At 30.3% G+C, this 20,642-nt stretch overlaps 3 protein-coding genes across 4 annotated transcripts; 2 read left to right on the forward strand and 1 right to left on the reverse strand.

Annotated features, from left to right (window-relative positions):
* Positions 1–3,783: 3,783 nt before the first annotated feature.
* Positions 3,784–7,940, forward strand: LOC124828410 (uncharacterized). The gene is made up of 2 exons (XM_088097915.1): positions 3,784–7,049; positions 7,158–7,940. Exons 1-2 carry the CDS (start codon positions 4,121–4,123, stop codon positions 7,493–7,495), a joined length of 3,267 nt encoding a protein of 1,088 aa, XP_087954041.1. The 5' UTR covers positions 3,784–4,120; the 3' UTR covers positions 7,496–7,940.
* A 3,742-nt stretch (positions 7,941–11,682) lies between these two features.
* LOC124828409 (UDP-Glycosyltransferase superfamily protein) lies at positions 11,683–14,976 on the forward strand. 2 transcript variants are annotated; one of them, XR_015781454.1, is made up of 2 exons: positions 11,683–13,382; positions 14,759–14,976. XR_015781454.1 is itself a non-coding variant. In XM_088095988.1 (1 exon), the coding sequence occupies exon 1, from the start codon at positions 11,771–11,773 to the stop codon at positions 13,226–13,228; it is 1,458 nt and encodes a 485-aa protein (XP_087952114.1). In that variant the 5' UTR covers positions 11,683–11,770; the 3' UTR covers positions 13,229–13,922. The 2 variants fall into 2 exon arrangements, 1 of the variants encoding a protein (XP_087952114.1); XM_088095988.1 differs by lacking the exon at positions 14,759–14,976 and having other exon boundaries at positions 11,683–13,922.
* A 1,235-nt stretch (positions 14,977–16,211) lies between these two features.
* On the reverse strand, positions 16,212–19,927 carry NUDX26 (nudix hydrolase homolog 26). The gene is made up of 6 exons (XM_047301695.2): positions 19,722–19,927; positions 19,586–19,636; positions 18,906–18,998; positions 16,918–17,012; positions 16,547–16,661; positions 16,212–16,444 (listed from the first exon to the last, which is right to left on the reverse strand). Exons 1-6 carry the CDS (start codon positions 19,905–19,907, stop codon positions 16,379–16,381), a joined length of 606 nt encoding a protein of 201 aa, XP_047157651.1. The 5' UTR covers positions 19,908–19,927; the 3' UTR covers positions 16,212–16,378.
* Positions 19,928–20,642: the final 715 nt, after the last annotated feature.

A 20,642-nucleotide genomic window follows, 5' to 3' on the forward strand; every position in this document is an offset into this window, starting at 1 on the left:
AATGAAAACTAAGTATATAATTAATTTTCATTGTGTGAAGAATAATACTATAAAATATGAGCTAAGTTCAAATACATGTAATATTATAAGTAATACAAGATATTACAACTAACAATATTTAATAAGAGAAAAAAAATATTTGTAAAAGTGATAATTTTTGTAAAAAGAAATTTAATTAACTAATATTTTATTTATAACTCAAGTTTTTAATAATAAAATAACCTAATTTCTCTTAAAATATATTACTATGGTATATTTCCTAGGTCCTTATATATTTAAACACAAAACATAATATATTAAGTTATAGAGGAGATTTAGATTAAAGATTATACAGATAATTTTTTTTATAAAATAAAACTCATTTTAATAAAATTCTATTTACAATTTAACTTTTTTAATAATAAAACGTTTGAGTTTTATTTATTAAACGTTTTCTACTCTTAATCAATTTTTTAAATCTTCACATTATTAGTTTGTCCTCTTTTATTCATAAACTATTAAAATTCGTTTTTCTGTACACTTAATACAAGTATTAAAATTCAAAGTATTAACGATATTAGAATTTTTTTTTTAAGTTTAAAAGAATTTTAGTTCTACAATAAGTTATAGTGTAATAGATAAATTAAAAATATTGAAGAAGGTATTTTAATTTGAATAAAATATTAATGATTTGTATATCGGTTTAGTGGTTAAATCTTAATGTAAAAAGAATTTGGTTGTAAAAATAATGTTGAAGATATATAATTTAATCTTATCGACTGTTTTGCTGTTCTCAGGAAAGTGGCTACTATAAATAACATATAAATAAATATAACAAAGCGTGTCCCATAAAATTAAACAAATATAAATATAGAGTTGAAAGTTTGTATCAATAAAACTCTTTGAATTTCGGATTTTTTTTTTACTTTTACAGTATTTTTATTTTTGCAAATATAATTTTTGAAGATATCTAACGTAATATTTTTAAATGAAAAGAAGTTATTTGTTCTGTATGCCTTATACGCAAATGGACGTTTTTCTCAAAGTTGAAAAAAATATTCTATTCAAGTTTAATTAAATTTTAATTTTTTATGCATTTATTAGTTTTAATTGATTATCAAATTAAATTTTTTCATATTAAATATCTAAAATTTTAATATTTTCTATAGAGTGTTTGTTACTTAATTTTATGACAGTAACCTACTCATGTTACACCTCCTACTTTAATAACAATAAAAATTAATTTTTATAACCTAACTATCTTTATAAAATACATGTTATTTTATTTTTCTAAATTAAAGATTAAAGAAAAACAGTATAATGTAACAATTAGAAAAAATCAATTAACAACACAATTAAATAAAAAGAGACTTAATTAAAAAAATTTTAAAAATTTAAAAACTTTAAACTCTTAATTTGTTTTTTGATAAATAATCAAATATATATTAGCTATTGAAAATCTATTTTTTTTTATCTTCGTAATTGTTATAGATATGTTAATTTTAGAAATTTTCAAATAATAAAATACTTGATTTTAATATTATTTTATAAACAAGTGTCAGACAGTTTAGAAAAAGTCATAAAAGGGGAGAGAAAGGACTTTCCACGCTACAAGAAAACTCAAGTCAACATTGTCGACTTAATTTAATGATTTGAAAATAAATATATTCATCATTTATATTTAAATCAAACACACCTATATGAATTTTAATTATTTCTTTCACATCTTGTTTAATGTATATCTTGAAAACATTCCACGATGTGAAATAAGAATTAAATAAACTTTTGATATTCTAAAAATATAGATGAAATACAATTGCTCCATTTAATATTTTGTTGACCTAAAAGGTTAAAAAATGAGTTATAAGATTGTAGTAGAAAAGTTTGTGAATATAGATTTGAGTTTTGACCTACCTACTTCTTCAATGATTTTGAATAAAAAAAACATTGACTCTTTATATAAATATTTTTAAGGTCACATCACATAATGTGACAAATTAATAATAATAATGAAAAAAATTGGAAACATTTTATTTTATGGGTTGTTAAACTTTCAAAATATTTTTAATTAAACTGTTCATCCTTCGAACAGTTCACATGCATAATCATAAATTATAGAGTTGTTAATTATTATTTTCAAATTCTTTGATAAAATTCCCAGTCATGAAAGGTTGGAGCTTTGACCAAACTAGAATTAAGAATTTAATTTGTAAGACTTGATCTCCACATGCATAATTAAGACTAATAACTTAAATGTAAACATGATTATGAAAGAGATTATATAGTCAAAATGGTCACACAGATTTTTACAAGTAAAGATTAAGTTATGAACTAAGTAAGAAAATTTCTCTATGAATAAGAATTTCAAAAGATTAATATTTACTTAAAACGACAACGTTTCAAAATTTGAAGTTATATTGATGTATGTGAGTGATAAAGCATTTCAAACTAACTAAATGTAAAAGTGGCCCTATGTGATTAAAAATTGGCAATATCAAACATTTGAATTATTATATGTATGAATCAATAGCTAAAGCCATTCCAGATTTTTCGTGAATCTAGTTGACATACCAAAACCGTCAACTATATATAGCCAGACAGTGCTAGTCCCCTATTTTTCCTTTCAGATAGTTAAATTTCCAAAAAGGTAATAAAACAAAACAATCACATTAAAATGAAAAATTATACTTTCATATACATAAAATTTCTATACTATTTTATAATAAACTTTATTTAAAATTTTCCCACATTATACTTTAATATTATTTTTTATTGAAGTTTATATTTCAAATAATTGTATATTTTTAAAATGTGTAAAATTCAATAATTTTTATATAAATGTTAACATTGGTTTAAAAATAATAATTTTATAAGTTTATATGTAGAATTTTATAACAATTTAAAATTTTGAAACAATTTAAAATAAATTTTAACATAGAATATAAATTTAATCTTCTTAAAAATATTTAAAAAAATATAAAATTTAATAAAAATATTAGTATAGTATTTATATAAAAATTAAATTTATTATGAATAAAACGGTGAAATTACTCAAGTTTAAAATAAATAGAACCTAATTAAACCAAAATAACTAATTCAAAAGTTAAATTAAATTAAAACAATGATATTTGGTAAGATAATAACATGTCACACAACCACGTGTCATATGGTATAATATTAATTTAACACTTGATAAATTTTTATTTAAAAAAAACAACACATAACATATATAGAATTACGGAAAAATATAATTACATCAAATTTTCCAAAATAAAAAATAAATCGAAACACATAAAAATAAATAGACTAATACACGTAATTTAGACAAAGATGATTATCGATATGATACTTCAAATATGATTGCTAGAAAAATTGTGACCAACATGATCAAAACAACTATTACGTATTATTACAACTATTATGAGTAACACCCATTCTGATAACTTCTAACGTTAGAGATTCAATTAGTTGGACTAGTTCTAATAACCTGAGTATGATTTACACACAACCCCATCAAGATTCAACTTTTAATACTTTTTTCAACACTTTCTCCTATTGTTCTTATCTTCCTTCAAATGTACCACAATAAGTAATTGGATTGGATCACCAATGTCAAACTTAGGAATCACAAAGTCATAACACGAAAAGACGGCGCACACCAATGGCAGTTCACACACACACACACACACTTGTATGTTACTTTAATTATTCGTATTACAATCACGTTTGTATCTCCACTTCCAACTAAACCAAGTATTTTACAAGTGGATAAAAAAAATAATACCCATTGTTTTTATATCTGAATCAAGCCATAGATAGACAGACAAACACCACCATGCTCCAACTTTCATGGCACCAGATCCATTCCACTATTTATTTGTAAGAACAAAGGGCTTCCCCAGTTTCAGCTTCTACCTTTTCTCTTCCTTCCACAAACTCTCCTATCTCTCGTTTCTTCTTTACACACTCAATCAATTATTTCCAGCCAATTTCAGCTCGTCCTAACACAGCCTAAAGACCAAAACATCATCATTATTTGCTCTTCTTGCACGCTGCAAGAAGGTAAGTGTTTATTCCCTCTTAAACCTTTGCCACCACTCTGTCATATTTGTCTTCGTTCTTGCTTCATTCAGTTCTTCCTATGGGGTGTCTCTTGCTTCTTCTATGTTTTTCTACCTTTTTATATGCTGTTTCTGCCTTAAACTCTGATGGGTTGGCTTTGTTGTCCCTCTCCCGGGACTGGATTGTTGGGTCTGGTGACATAAACTCCACATGGAAGTTGTCAGATTCCACTCCATGCTCGTGGGCGGGAGTGCATTGTGATCGTGCCGACAATGTGAATTCTCTAAACCTCAGTAGATATTCTATTTTTGGCCAATTAGGATCTGAAATTGGACGTTTGATTCACTTGCAGTCCATAGACTTATCACATAATGATATGTTTGGAAATATTCCCCCAGAATTAAACAACTGTACCATGCTTGAGTACATGGACCTTACTGCAAACAAATTTAGTGGAGGAATACCAGAAAGCTTTAGAAACTTGCAAGATTTGAAGTATTTGGATCTCTCGACTAATCTGCTGAGTGGTGAAATTCCTAAATTCTTGTGGGAATATTCTCTCCTGGAAGAAGTGTATCTCAGTAACAACAGTTTAACCGGTTCCATTCCCTCAAGTATTGGGAATATGACCAACCTTGTCACCCTGGATCTTTCTTATAATCCGCTTTCAGGGAGTATTCCCGTGTCCATTGGAAATTGTAGTAAATTAGAGAATCTGTATTTGTTAGGTAATGGATTGCAGGGAGTTATTCCGGAGAGTCTAAATGATCTCGAAAATCTTCTTGAGTTATTTCTAGATCGTAATAGTCTTGGAGGTACTATTCAACTGGGATCTAGAAATTGTAAAATGTTGTCTATTCTGTCTCTTTCTCACAATAACTTCAGTGGGGGTATATCATCAAGCTTGGGGAATTGTACTGGCCTAATACAGTTTTATGCTACAGCCAGTAACTTAGTTGGCAGTATACCGTCAACCTTAGGACTCCTTACCAACCTTTCTGTTCTAGTGATTCCAGAGAACAGTTTGTCAGGGAAAATACCTCCACAGATTGGTAATTGCAAATCACTGGATATGTTGTATTTGAATTCCAATGAACTCGAAGGAGAAATTCCAAGTGAATTAGGAAACTTGAGTATATTACGCGAACTTATGTTGTTTGAAAACCATTTGACAGGAAAAATTCCACTTGGCATTTGGAAAATTCAAACACTTGAGCAGGTACACGTATACAGTAACAATCTTTCAGGTGAGCTACCTCTTGAGATGGCAGAGCTTAAACATCTTAAGAATATCTCCTTCTTTGAAAATCAGTTCTCTGGAGTCATTCCTCAAAGCTTAGGGATCAATAGCAGTTTGGTTGTGTTAGACGTCACGGATAATAATTTCACCGGTCCCATCCCACCAAATGTTTGCTTTGGAAAGCAATTGGTCAGGTTGAATATGGCTAACAATAAATTTTATGGCAGCATACCACCTGATCTTGGAAGATGCACAACTCTTGAAAGGCTCAGACTTGAAGGAAACAATTTCTCTGGGGCACTTCCAGATTTTGAAACTAATCCAAATCTCCTTCATATGAACATCAACAACAACAATATCAGTGGGGAAATTCCATCAAGTTTTGGAAACTTCACAAATATCTCTCTTTTAGATTTATCCGTGAACAGCTTGACAGGTCTTGTACCCTCGGAGCTGGGAAACCTTGTGAATCTCCGGACTTTGGTTCTTTCTCACAATACTTTGAAAGGCCCTTTGCCACATCAACTGTCAAACTGTAACAAAATGATCAAGTTTGATGTTGGATTCAATTTCTTGAATGGTTCGTTTCCATCAAATTTTCGGAATTGGACTGAATTAAATACTTTAATTCTCTCGGAGAATAACTTTGATGGTGGTATTCCAGCATTCTTGTCAGAATTTGAAAGGCTCAATGATTTACAACTTGGAGGAAACATGTTTGGAGGGAGCATTCCTAGATCAATTGGAGAACTGGTGGATTTGATGTATGTTCTAAATCTAAGTGCTAATGGGCTGATAGGTGAGCTTCCTGGGGAGATCGAGAACCTGAAGAATCTGATAAAACTGGATCTATCTTGGAACAATTTGACAGGAAGTATACAAGTTCTCGATGAGCTCAGTTCATTATCTGAGTTCAACATTTCATATAATTCTTTTGAAGGTCGTGTTCCACTACGGCTAACAAATTTTATAAATTCCTCTCTATCGTTTTTCGGCAATCCTGGCCTATGTATCTCAAATTTCCCTGAAAACAGCTATTTGAGGCCATGTGATACAAATTCAGAAAAGTCAGAAAGGCTCAGTAAAGTTGCAGTTGCATTGATAGCACTTGGATCCTCAATATCTGTTATTCTGTTGCTGGTGTTGATTTATATATTCATTATCAGAAAAATTAAGCAGGAAGCCACAAACAATGAAGAAGATAGTTCTCCGACCCTTCTCAATATGGTTATGGAAGCTACAGAAAATCTAAATGATCAGTATATTATTGGCAGAGGAGCTCAAGGAGTTGTCTATAAAGCAGCACTTGGTGCAGACAATATTTTGGCTATAAAGAAGTTTGTATTTGCCAGTGATGAAGCGAAAAGCTCAAGCATGACCAGAGAAATTCAAACCCTTGGAAATATTAGGCATCGAAATTTGGCCAAAATGGAAGGCTGCTGGTTGAGAGAAAACTATGGTCTAATTGCATACAAATACATGCCAAATGGAAGTCTGCACGATGCTTTGCATGAGAAGAAGGGATCACACTCCTTAGAGTGGAATATCCGGAATAAGATAGCTGTTGGAATTGCTCATGGATTGGCTTATCTCCATCATGACTGTGATCCCGTCATAGTGCACAGAGATATCAAAACAACTAACATACTTCTAGATTCTGAGATGGTGCCTCATATTGCAGATTTTGGTATTGCAAAGCTTTTGGATCAGCCTTCTACCTCCACACAGTCAATATATGTCACTGGTACACTTGGTTATATACCGCCAGGTAAATCTTCTACACTATTACATAATAACTGCACCTTTTTTTGTTGTTGTATTTCATCTCTTTTATTTCTTAATCCACAGTAAAATATTAAATGATTGTTTATGACAGAAAATGCTTATACAACAACAATGGGTAAAGAGTCCGATGTATACAGTTATGGTGTAGTATTGCTGGAGCTGATATCCAGAAAGAAGGCATTGGATCCATCATTTGTAGAAGGAACAGATATAGTTACTTGGGCTAGATCTGCCTGGGAGGAAGCAGGAGATGTGAATGAAATTGTTGATCGAGAGTTGGGTGGTGAAATTTCAAATTCTGAAGTGATGAAACAAGTTACAGAGGTGCTTTTAGTGGCTTTGAGATGTACATTAAAGGATCCACGCAGCAGACCAACGATGAGGGATGTTATCAAGCATTTGTATGCAGATGTTAAAAACTCCACATAGGAAAGATAGGGTTAAATATGTTTTTAGTCTCTAAACTATTGGTCGTTTCTGGTTTTCGTCCTTCTTTCAAAGTAAGGTACAATTTGGTCGTCGTTCTTTTCGAAACGTTCGTTTTAGTGCTCGGAATTTTGGTTTTAGTCCTCATTTTGTTGCTAAATGAGGACCAAATTTTTAAACGGTATTAGTTTTTGAGGACTAAAACGAACGTTTTCGAAAAGAATGAGGATCAAATTGTACCTTATTTTGAAAGAGGGACGAAAACCAGAAACGGCCAATAGTTTAGGGACTAAAAATGTATTTAACCCGGAAAGATATTATAGTTTTCATAAGGCTTAGTTCACACTGTATAATCATGACGAGGTCTTATGTTTTTCCTATTGTGGTTTTGTTCTTTTATGTACAAAGTTTTGTTTTTATATTCAATCAGGCATTTATGCATACTCTATGGAACAGAGTTTAGTGTTTTTCTAAGACTTTTTATTTTCACTGATAAGGACAGGAGGACATTGAAATTCTTTAAGAGTAGAAAGAGTTATTGGATTATTCTTGAGCAGATTATAGACAAACCTTCAAACCTTGACATTGAAGAGTATTTCCGAGTTCCTACTGCAGAGAATATTAGCATGTCTCCTGCAGAAGATGACAAACAGAAATGAGAAAAATATTCCTCACTTGGTATTTTTATAATATTATTTCATCAAATAATTTCAAAACCTTCTTAATATTTCTACCTGTTGCTATATCAACCAACTTCTGATCCTTAATAGGGGACAGAAAAATATTATTATAACCAAAAGTTCCTAACGTTTTTACTGTTACCTGGATCATGACCAAGGACTTGAAAATGATATTTACATATCGCAAACCAACAAAAGATGAAAAGCTCTCTCTCTGTTTGGTCCAAAATATTTTCATTCAAATCAATATCCACCAAGAATCTTTTAAAATTAACATATATTCTATTTTTCTTTTAGCTTTGTCCAGAGAAACCAGTGTAGAAATATCATTGTGACAGAAAACAAAATCTTTAAATCTTACCTATCTTAGCCTGAGAAACCTTGGGACTGAAGTTAGGATATTAGAGTGAAATTCCAAGGAAAAATGATTTTGGGTTCAAAAAAACTGTCCAAAAGCCAAAATCTAACTTTTGGAAAAAAAATCTCATTGGCTGTTTATAATAATAATAATAATAATAATAATGTATTAGATGATATATATAATAAAAGAAGAAAGATAACTCAAATCAATAATTAAAATAAACAAATATATTAATTCAATTTAATTTTAGAATTTATAACAAAATATATAGTGAATAGGTTTAAAGACTTATCAATTCATAAATGGAGAAAAATACATGATCAAATAAGAGTGAGAGAAGTGGTGGACAATTGCTTCCTAACGAATAATGAATAAGTTTTTTTTATTACTAGTTGATAATGTATTTTGATTACTGGTAAGAACTTTAATAATAATTAAATATGTACTTTGATTATTGGTAAGAACTTTAATAATAATTAAACGAGAATTTACATTAATTAACTTTTGATTTGGTTAAGAGATTTAACAATAGTGATGATTAAACACAATAGTATTTAATCAATAATATATTTTAGTTGAATTTATGGTGAATAACTTAGAAAAGTTTTAGATACCTAGTTTGATTGATTGTAAGATCCTCTTCAGATTAATTACTTTAACTAATTTGAAATTCAACCTATAATCTATTAAATAATAATTGTGAATAACCGATGAATATATTTAAAAAAAACACTAAAATTAGTCTATTTTATTATAATTATTTCTAAAGTTTTTATTTGAATCACAACTTATCAAACTTATATACACATAAACATAATCTATGATAATAATATATGATCAAATTTGTCTTTTTGATATACATATTAATATTTTTGTTTCAATTTGTTTTAAATGATAAAAAAGAAAAAAAAAACTTTAATAATATATAATATTCTTTATTTGGTACACACATTTTATATTTCTAATTTGTTCTTAATTATATTAAATATAAATATAAATTACTCGTACGCTAGTACAAGTCACCCAGTAATATTTTCATGTAATCACTATTATTTTTTTTAAATATATGATTCTAATTGTTATAAGTAATAAAAAAAATGGATATATAACACAAAATCAAGAATAAAATTATAGAATTAAAGTAAAGTGTAATAAAAAATATAAGTCAAATTGATATACACAGTTTTACACTAATGATTTAAATTTTAAAGATAATTATTATAAAAATTAATTTAAGCAATAATCTCTCGTTAAATAAAAGTTATTTTTGTTGACAATATATACTTAGTTAGTCTACAAGGTTTTTAAATTATATTTTTTTAAATTACATAACTCAAATTTTTATATAGTTGACAAATTCAAATTCAATTTCACTCTAATTATTTTAGTTATTATATATTTACACAAGTCAATTAAAGTTTAAATTATTATTTTTAAACAAGTTTTACATGTCTTAGAGGTTTTAAGTGACTCATAAATTTTGTCTGAAAGAATCATCCTACTATATCTCATGTGAATGGTTTTTGCAACCTTCAAAACTACTTATCAATATTGCATCACTTTCCAAACAATTATTATTAATGTATTTGTATTAAAATATAAGATTATCAAAATTAGACTCATCATTATATTAAAGATATTAATAAAATGATTGAGATTAAAAAAAGTTAATTTAAAAAAATGGTTAAAATTGTTACAAAATGTTTACTCATAGAGTAAAATTGATAAAATAATTATTTGAATTCAATTTTTTTTATTCAAATGGTAAAATATGAAAAAAAAACTTTTTTTATACGTAAGTATAGATGAGTCTAATATTCTAAGGTATAAAAGATTCAATTATATCTTTTATGGAATGAAAAAACTTCGATAAAATGTTTATTATTTTATATATAATAATGTTATTAAAGTATTTGAATTATATGAAGTGTAGAAATTGGGAAAGATTATAACATATGACACAATATATTTAAAGACTATAATGAACATTTTGATTTTGATATTATATTAAGATAATAAGTTTAAATTGAACTAAATTTTACCAAACCAACTGAACTAAATGATGTTTATCCTCGTCTATTTTATCTCTCCAAGAAACAAAATAACATTAATAAAAATACACATAAAATTATAATATTAAAATTTTAATTTCACTCAAAAAAATGGATATGAATAGAAAATAAAAGTACGAGATAAAATTTTTAGTATCTTAAACTTAGATCATTAATTTTATTTAGTTTTGATATTTTATTTATTTAAATTAATATTTACTAAACGAAATCAAATATTAAAAAAAATAAGTTAATTATAAAAATTTAAAATGAATAAATACTAACTTAAATAAAATATAAATATTAAAAATAAATAAAATTAATGTTTACCGGTAATCTTGTTTATTTTAATTAACATATATTAAAATGACACTAACACAAATATTTATTTAATAAAAAAATTAAAAACAATTTTATATATTTTTAATTTTTATAAATTAACTTTTTACATGGTATTAAAGTAGATTAAGTTGATAGTAATACTTTGTAATTTGGCTAATACTAATATTTAGACACTAAATTTATATTTTTTTTAGTAAAGAGGGGAATTCAGAATATTGTTTTTATCTTCAGAAAAGCGTCACAAGAAATTATACTCAAACATCGCTAAAGTGTGTACATGATTAAAAAATTAGAAATTCACATATGTTACGATATTCAATGATAGTTTAATTACTCAAATAGCAATGATAAAATAAATGAAAACTTTAATAAATATGATAATTAATTATAGTTACGAGAGGAAGACATCCTCAAACTATGTTTAAATTAAGTTAAAATATAAATTTGTAGTTAAACATTTCATGAGAAGAAATTCCTAAATTCAATATATCCCTATTGTGCTTCTTAACCTCGCAAGGATTTACTGTTTTAAGTTTAATTATATTTTTTTCATTACAAATACTAAAAATATAGCATTTCACAACATCCATATTAACGCGAAATTTGCAAAATAAAAAATAGAAATACTTGAATTGAAGTAGGTTTAAAAAATTAAAATAAAATAAAATAAATTGTGGAGCCCAATTAGACATTGAAAGTATGTGTTCAAATTAAGTTCATACAAAAGTGATTTTTTAGACAAAAACATGTCAGAAAACAAACTTCCTTTTCGAATCTGAGGATTTATCATTCTCGTTTTCTCTCTATGGTTATAGTGTGATTTCCATAAGCCATATATGTTGTCATGAATACCTCTGAATCAGACAACCAACATGTTCTTCCCAATCCAGAATCACATTCACACACATCAAAATGCAGAAAATTTACATTTCACTCACTCTCTCTGTTGGTTCTCCTTACGTCAATCTATTGGGGATTCACAAGAACAAACTATTACACAGTTCACCACTTGAAATACTCCCTCACATCACCATCAATTATACATGCAATTGAGTCTTTCTTTTTACCCTCAAAACCAGTTTCTGTGCCCTCCAATCATTGTGTTCTATGGATGGCCCCCTTTCTTTCAGGTGGTGGGTATAGCTCGGAAGGTTGGTCCTATATTTTGGCCCTTCATGGGCACAGAAAAATGCAATCTTTAAGGTTGGCGATTGACCACCATGGTGATCTAGAATCTCTGGCGTTTTGGGAGGGTTTGCCAGTTCATATGAAGAACTTGGCTCGTGAGTTGTACCAAGCTCGGTGTAGAATGAACGAGACAGTTGTTATTTGCCATAGTGAACCTGGTGCCTGGTTCCCTCCACTGTTTGAAACCACCCCATGCCCACCATCTTTTTACCATAATTTCAAGTCTGTCGTTGGCAGGACCATGTTTGAGACTGATAGAGTGAATGATCAACATGTGCAGCGCTGTAATACAATGAACTATGTCTGGGTTCCTACAGAGTTCCATATGTCTACATTTGTGCAAAGTGGGGTTGATCCTTCCAAGGTGGTGAAGATTGTTCAACCTGTTGATGTGAAGTTCTTTGATCCGGTAAGGTACAAGCCATTTCGTCTTGCTTCTAGTTCTAGAGCAAAACTTGTCTTAGGTTCCCGTGTGAAGAAGAGCTTTGTGTTTTTAAGTATCTTCAAATGGGAGTATAGGAAAGGGTGGGATGTGTTGTTAAAATCATACTTGAAGGAATTCTCAAAGGATGATGGGGTTGCTTTGTACTTGTTAACAAATCCTTATCATACTGACCACAATTTTGGTAACAAGATATTGGATTTTGTGGACAGTTCGGGTATGGTAAAACCAGTTAGTGGTTGGGCTCCAGTCTATGTTATTGATTCTCACATACCATTGAGTGATTTGCCTAGAGTTTACAAGGCAGCTGATGCTTTTGTTCTTCCTTCCCGAGGGGAAGGATGGGGAAGACCAATGGTGGAAGCCATGTCAATGGCATTGCCTGTGATTGCGACAAATTGGTCTGGACCAACTGAGTATTTAACAGACGATAATAGCTATCCACTGCCTGTGGATAGATTGAGTGAAGTAACAGAAGGTCCATTCAAGGGACACCTTTGGGCTGAACCTTCTGAGAATAAACTTCAGGTTCTTATGAGGCAGGTGATGAATAATCTCACTGAGGCTACAGCCATAGGCAGGAAGGCCAGGGAGGACATGATAGCACGGTTCTCGCCTGAGATTGTGGCCGACATCGTTGCAGATAACATACTAAACATTCTACGGCAATAAGGACTATGAAGCTTCTGGTTCTGTTTCTCCACAGCTGCTATGCTTCAAATCTGGCTTGTGTTATGATTCATTCTAAAGGAGACTGAGATTGTTAGCGCACATAATGTTGACTTGTAGGGAATTGATTAAGGCTCAGCAAACTAATCAGTGTAAGGTAATGTCTTCAATATTTTTTTTTTCCTTTTGTGAATTTTTGGTCAAGGGATATGCATTTGTGGAAGAACACAAGACTGATTCTCTGGGAAAATGTCCATCATTTTGGAACAATATCTGGCTGTTTAGAAGGGGTTTGACCAGATAAACAACATCATTTATGCTTTCTCTTTTGATTGACTTGAAAGAAAAATGTAATTCCTTCTTTGTGCAAATTCTGACTTAGGGAATAGTAATGCTAGTGATATATAAAACTAGGATTGAGTGAGAGATTTTCTAGAGTGTGTCGATGGCACATAATTACCACAAAACCTTATATCACTAGAAGATGTTGGTTACATGGATCATATGGCACTATTCAGGTCAGTTAAATAACAGATGTCTCTCTTGACAACTTCTTCCAGTGGCCTTCTCGATCTCCTTGTCATTTTCATAGCAGTAAAAAGTATACAATCTACTTCTCTCATTGGTGCATTTTGAAGCTTTCCTTCCACAAGTTCAAACTCCAAACCACCATAATCAATTTTCTATTTTTGTTTCATCAATTCGTGTTACACAACCTCCCCATGTCATTTCAATAAGTCTTACACTTTTCTCTTGTTATCCCTTTAAAGCCTAACACATTCACTACCCTAAATTATAGTCAGATGTACAGCAGTATGATAGAGTTTGCGTTTGAGTTTGGTAGATTTTTTGAAGTCACAAATAACTCATGATCTATTTCTCCATTTCAGCCTTCTTGCTTGTTGCCTATGTGTGACATCATCATTAATTTCCTCATCATTTTGTAGTATTGGTCTTGAATAGTTAAATTAAGAAATCTGTTGCTTTGTATGTACCAGGTAAGCACCTTCATCACAACACGTGATAGGAAGTAAAAAGTAGAAAAATTGACTTCGAAAACAAAGTATTTATTTTATTAAGGAACGAAAAGCATTCAATACTTTATTCTTTAAGAAATTTACAGCATCAAATAAGTGTCTCACTCTTTATGGTCTCACATCTCTTCATCTATCATGTAAACTTCCTAATTAATAACACCGTGAAATGTTTTGGGTAAATATGACTCTTTTTTTTCCTGAAAAAAAGGTGTGCAAAAGCATCACTATACAAGGTCAGCACCTCACTCTAGTATTGCACTAGTTCCTCTTTTGTCAGTCTAAACGTAGGAACACTTCTTTGGGATTAGATATGCTTCAATTTCAACTAATTTTGCAGCTGTGACTTTTGCCTATTAATCACTTTATTTCAATCAACCAATTGTGAAATATCTCTGCTGATATTGATTAAATTGAAAACTTGAAAAGTAGCTTCCGAGGTTTTATTTGGGTCCTTATTATTTTACTTCGGTTGTTCCATGTTGCCGTTGTTGCACAGTGACTAAGATTATTGTATCCAACCGGCTGATTGTCTGGTACTGGAGGACATTAAGGAGCATTATTGAGCTGTGGTTTCTAGTTAAGATTGAAGCTCTGAATATCTTGTATGCTCTTATTGTGCTTGTTTAAACTTCCAAAGTTTTGATTGAACCATTATGTCTGGTGCCAGTATATATGGAAAGGTGTACCAAAACACCTAGAATTCTCACTTCTCCCAAACAATTGTGTTCTAGTACTTTTTTATTCTGTCAGCCGATTTCCTCGTAATTCACTCTCAAAGAACGCCTGCGACATCATAAGTCAATATGTGCCTGTAAAGTTTGAAATGTTTTTAGCCAAGAAAGAATGAAGTTATCTTATGAAAATTTTCATCCGGGACTAGATTACATAGGTTCAATCTTATCTATACCAGGAGTGTTAATTGCAGGAGCAAATCAAGGACTGAATTAACAACTATTTCCACAATCATAAATCATAACTAATTATATAGTTTACTAAGGTTCCAACATGTGTTAATTAGATAAAAGGTTAAATATTAATTTGGTTCTTGTTTTCCTTGAGTTTTTTCAATGTGATCATAATTATTTTTGTTCAATTATGTCTTAATTTTCATTAATTTTATTCAATTTAATAATTAATATTACTTAAATAGTTAACATGGAGTAATAGTATCTTTATGTGTTAGAATTAATGTCACACGCAAATATTAGTGTTATATATTGTTATTTTTGTTTAATTCCGCTTTAATTTTGTTTAAAATTGAGAAATTTTATTTTTTTTCAAGTTGAAACTAAATTTAATATTCATGTTATACTGATTTTTTTATTAAAATTTTCATTTTTATTAAATATTTTTAAACCAACTTTAATTATATTATTAAATCTTAAAAAAATTGAAACTAAATTAAACAATTAATAAAAATTAAGATTGAATGGAATATATTTATTATTCATTTATATATATTTTCAAAATATTGCTTTTGCGTCCAAATTTCATATTTGGTAGTCAATGATTTTAGTCTTGAAATTAAAGACCCTGTATGTGTTGTTTCGCAGAAGAATTTTTCTGTAAAAGCTAGATTCAATTCACGTCACTAATCTTTCGACGACATTAATCAGTTTTCGTGGAGCCACGCAAAGGTGAGATGTCAATAGTAGCCAAATTCCAGAACTAGCTTTGATTGATCAGAGGTGACATCAATCTAGATGTGTGTCTGCCTTCAATTGAAAACGCATGAAAATTGTTCACCGACGTTCAAATAAATTTCTTCCAAGACATATGTAACTTTGTACAAAACCATGAATTTTTAACTTTCGACAGAAATCTTATTACTATTACTGCGTTCACAAAAGGACAGGATTTGTATGTTAGTAATCACAAAACTCATTTCATACGGTAAAATACGTGCCATGTTTCATCATGAAAAAAAGGAAGTGGAAAGATGCAATTCCTGACATGCCAATTTCTACCATAATATATATTTCACTCGGACATACATAAATAGCTCTCTTCGCGTGTCTAGGTAGTTTATTTGGAATACACTCTTCTTAAAAACAACCTCTGAATCACCAAAAGCACTGTCATTGGAAAGCCATAACAATTTCTGGCAGAGATAAGACTATTGGAAATATGGAGCAAACTCTGCTAGGACTTCCTTGTAGACAGGCTTTTTGAAATCTACTGCCTGCACAGAAAAGATAAACCAAGTCATATGTTGTCTACAGTACCGCGCCTTAATTGTCGTTGGACAAATACGAAAAAAGTTGTGACCATCACGTATACTTACAAGATCAATTATTTGTTCAGGTGATATCCATGACCATTCCCCAAATTCAGCTTTCTCAGTGCCATCACCCAGAAGATTGATTTCTTGATCTTGCCCAGTGAACTTTAAAAGAAACCTGTGTAAAGCAAAAAGTGCTAAAAGCATTATTTACCAAAGCAAACAAAACATCCCTCTACAATGCCTTCCAATTCGGAAGTCCTTTCCCTGCACTCACCCATAGTTACATACACAACTACAAATGCATATAGGCATAACCCTATAACCTCATCATAATAAGGTAAAGAAAACTTGTCAAAAACGTTATATAATTTGGTTGTGTACTTTTCTTATGGGTTTTACTCTATCCAGACTGAGCATATCCAAATGTTTACCATTTCTGTGCCTGACCCTTCCAATCAGATCCCCACTGAATATTTAATTTGTCCCTCACTTTCGGTGGGAAATCATAAGTTAACCAATATGGTACCTACAACATAAAGCCACCAGGATGAACATTTATCATCACAGCAAGGAAAAAGAAAAGTTGCTTTTTTTGGATTTCGTGCTAGATGAAAACCAATATTAGTGAGTGGATTAACTGACATTCACAGATCATATTACTATGATTAGATGTAACATTGTAACTCTAGCACAATCAGAAGCATTGAAAGGGGGCTGATTTTGTTGTTCAACACAGCTCAAAGGCCTGATGAGTATAGACAGTAACAATTTAACAAAAGATCGTGCACAAAGATTTTCTAATTTTATTAAAACATTTTTTACTAGCTGCAGGCACCTTTTTTTGGAAGAATTTTTTATGGTAATCGGAAATATAAATCATTCATAGGCCTCCACCAACAATGAAGTTTTTGAAATATTATCTATCTTGGTCCACCAAAAGATGTATGAAACATCACATTTGCAGATACATCAAATCAGTACTCCAAAGATACACATGACATCAAATTCTGCAGTTAAATTGATCATGGAGAACATAACTGATGGTATTAATCTCCACCAAATGACCAATTTGATGGTTTCATAAGCAGATGAACAGTATGATATATCTAGAAGTTCGGGTATGATCCTTGTCGTTTTGTGCTTCTAACTGATCAGTATTTCTGCAGAAGAACTAAACGGGTTGTCACATGAAGGAGCATGTTAGAGATATAAACCATTCAGAGGCCTAATTTAAGCTGTAACATTGAGTTGGCCTGTGTTATAACTGATCATCAGTATTTCTGCAGAAGAACTAAGCGGGTTGTCATATGAAGGAGCATGTTAGATATATAAACCATTCACAGGCCTAATTTAAGCTGTAACATTGAGTTGGCCTGTGTTCTGTCAAAATTATTTCCTAGATTTCATAATGAAAGACTAAATCTACGTAAGAAAAGGTTTGAGGAAATGTCTCCCATTTTTCTTGTTTTTACTTTTCCTATTTACAAAAGTTTATATAAGAATGAGAGGTGACAACCATTTCTTACTTTTTGTTTTTATTGTTTCCTTATAACATATGAAAAGGGAAAAGAAGTGGAAAAAAAATCGCTTTCTGAAACCAAATGGACCCTTAGATATCTTGGTATCTGTGAACTCAAGATTGAAGAAAAATTTAAGATAAACTAGTTTTTAATTGTGATTATTATTAGGCTAGACTGAAGCAGGTAAGCTGTTTTCTCTACCATATCTTTTGTACACTGTTCATGCTTAGCAGTTTTTTCCCACCCGCAGCCTCAAGAATACAATCATCTTTCTATCAAAATTCCTTTCCTTCCAAGAGCAACCAACTTCTAACTGTCTAAACTTTAGGGTTTGTTTGGATGAACTTCTCCATAAGCATTCTTAGGAAAAAAAATAAGAAGAAAATGAATTGACTTCTGCATAAACTAAAATTACCATGTGTAAGTTAAAATAAAAATTTAGAAAAACTATACTGGAGGGCTTCTACAAATAAACCTGTGCATAAGATAATTTCAATTTTTCTTCTCACTTTTTCTTCCTAAAAATGCTTATGGAGAAATTCATCCAACTAAGCCCTAATAAAACAATATAAATAAACCAAAATACTGTGATTCAAAGATTGAATCATTGAATCTAATAAAATCAAACAAGTTTAACACATACAATAACACATCTTCAGAAGGCCTTGCCCACTTCACTCATTCTATAACAATGTTTTAACACATGCAGTCATCGTATAATGCGTTCACATCCCTGTACAAGGATATAAGCTGGTATGAGTATCCTAAAAGGGAGGAGAAATGCAATTACGTAACCAAGTTATTATAATGGTGAAAAATGATTTGGCACTTGAAAATTAAGCACAGCCAAGCATGTAATTTGTAGGGCGTTAGCAACTAAAGACATGTATAATTTGCACCTCTGCGATCACTTCGGCCGAATTAACTCCCGTCTCTTCTCTTAATTCCCTGATAGCTGCATTTCTTGGATCCTCACCTTCATCAATACCACCCTAAAAGATGCCACCATTAAGAACATTACAAATTTACATTCATTATTCCTTTCAGCAAAAAACACGCTGAAATACAAGTAAAATCACGAACTCTTCGGATTTCTTTATTTGTTTATTAATTAGTTACCATCAATAATTTTTTCACAATTCCCACGCCTGTGCAACACTTTGGTATTGCTAAACTCTTTTTTAGGACTTTTGCTTTCTTTCGAGTTCTCAGAAATATGATGATAAATTTTTATAGTAATTGATGTTATCATTCCATTAAATCCTAAACTATTTGAGAATTTTTAAATTAGGATTTTTAACAAAAATAAATAAAGTCCTTGAACTAAAAAAAAAGGTCCCTGCTATTTAGTTTGTGGCAGCTTAATCCGACAAAAAACAACAACAATTTAAATAGTTTTCAAAATTCTCGAGAGTTAATTAAAAAACTTACATCCAACAAAAGAATAATAATTAGGAAGCAACTAAAAAATTACCGAGTAGTTCAGGACCAACATGTAATTTAATCATAATTTTACTTTTAGTTTTAAACTCAATTCATAGAGACAGATAACTACAAAGAATAAACAAAAGATAGACACCTGCGGCATTTGCCAAGCATTGGGAATGTCGAGCCTCGAAGCTGCGAAAATCTGCAAAAACGCGAATTATTAAGCTTTGATGAATAAAAAGCGGAAACCAAAAGCAGAGGGATTTCGAGAGAACGAAGGAACGAACCTTCTTGTGAGCGTTCATGAGACAGATACCAACGTTCCTGCGATAACCTTCTGGAGGAGCTTCCATCGTTGCGAATGAGAATGGCAGCAAAGAGAATTTAACGTGTTTTGAAGGGTATTTCGGGAAACGAATGAATTTGGGAGCAGATGAAGCAGGGGAACAATAAGCGAATCGGCACAGAGCCATTAGGAGAGAAGAAAAGGAGAAACAACAGTACCAAAATAATAGCTTTATAATGGGCCATTTAAGCCCACTTAATAAAGTGGCTTGTTATTCTCACTTCCCTTTTTACTTAGTTCACTCCTTCCTTTCCTTTACAGGGGTGAAATTGTTGGTGAGATGGAAAACAATATTTTGCAACCAATAGTCGTGTTGTCTACTACTAAATGGGTGTTGCAAAAGTAATAAAGGAGGGAATTTGGATGAAGGATTCCATTGTTAATATGGATTTCCACAAAAGAATGTGATTATCTTTCTTCAATTATTTATTTGGAAAAGGATAGTACCGTACTAATATGTAAACACTATTTTATAATTTGACAAGATGACTTAAATTGATGTGAATAATTGTTGAATTTGGCATTAACTTTTATTTTTGTCATTTGATGATTATTTGCACTGATAAGATTTGTAATAGCGATAGTTTGGTGGGCATTGTCTATAATATATGTATTTTCATAATTGTATCATAATTTAATTTATTTTGTGTCGATTTTACCCTCTGACATAACTTTTAAAACCTTTTTGTAACTTTTATTTCAATGCAAGAGTTTTATAAAATTCCCACTCTCATTAATATTTTATTTGGTTGTTAGAAAAACCATGTTTTAAAAATAAAATCATTTTTTGTATTTTACTTTTTTAATGCTATGTTAAAATACTTTAATAAAAAGATATTTAAAACCCATGTCTTAATCTCAT

Source organism: Vigna umbellata, chromosome 8 (assembly GCF_029865625.1).
Source record: "Vigna umbellata cultivar VRB3 chromosome 8, Vumbellata_1.0, whole genome shotgun sequence".
NCBI classification, from domain to species: Eukaryota; Viridiplantae; Streptophyta; class Magnoliopsida; order Fabales; family Fabaceae; genus Vigna; species Vigna umbellata.

Excerpts from the sequence above, each read along its gene's own strand:
- LOC124828410 (XM_088097915.1), top strand. The coding sequence starts at position 4,121 with ATGGGGTGTCTCTTGCTTCTTCTATGTTTTTCTACCTTTTTATATGCT. Across the intron at positions 7,050-7,157 it reads ACTTGGTTATATACCGCCAG|AAAATGCTTATACAACAACA; the intron begins GTAAATCTTCTA and ends TGTTTATGACAG.
- LOC124828409 (XM_088095988.1), top strand. The coding sequence starts at position 11,771 with ATGAATACCTCTGAATCAGACAACCAACATGTTCTTCCCAATCCAGAA.
- NUDX26 (XM_047301695.2), bottom strand. The coding sequence starts at position 19,907 with ATGGCTCTGTGCCGATTCGCTTATTGTTCCCCTGCTTCATCTGCTCCC. Across the intron at positions 16,662-16,917 it reads AAGGGTCAGGCACAGAAATG|GTTTCTTTTAAAGTTCACTG; the intron begins GTAAACATTTGG and ends TGCTTTACACAG. Across the intron at positions 16,445-16,546 it reads CTGAACAAATAATTGATCTT|GCAGTAGATTTCAAAAAGCC; the intron begins GTAAGTATACGT and ends TTTTCTGTGCAG.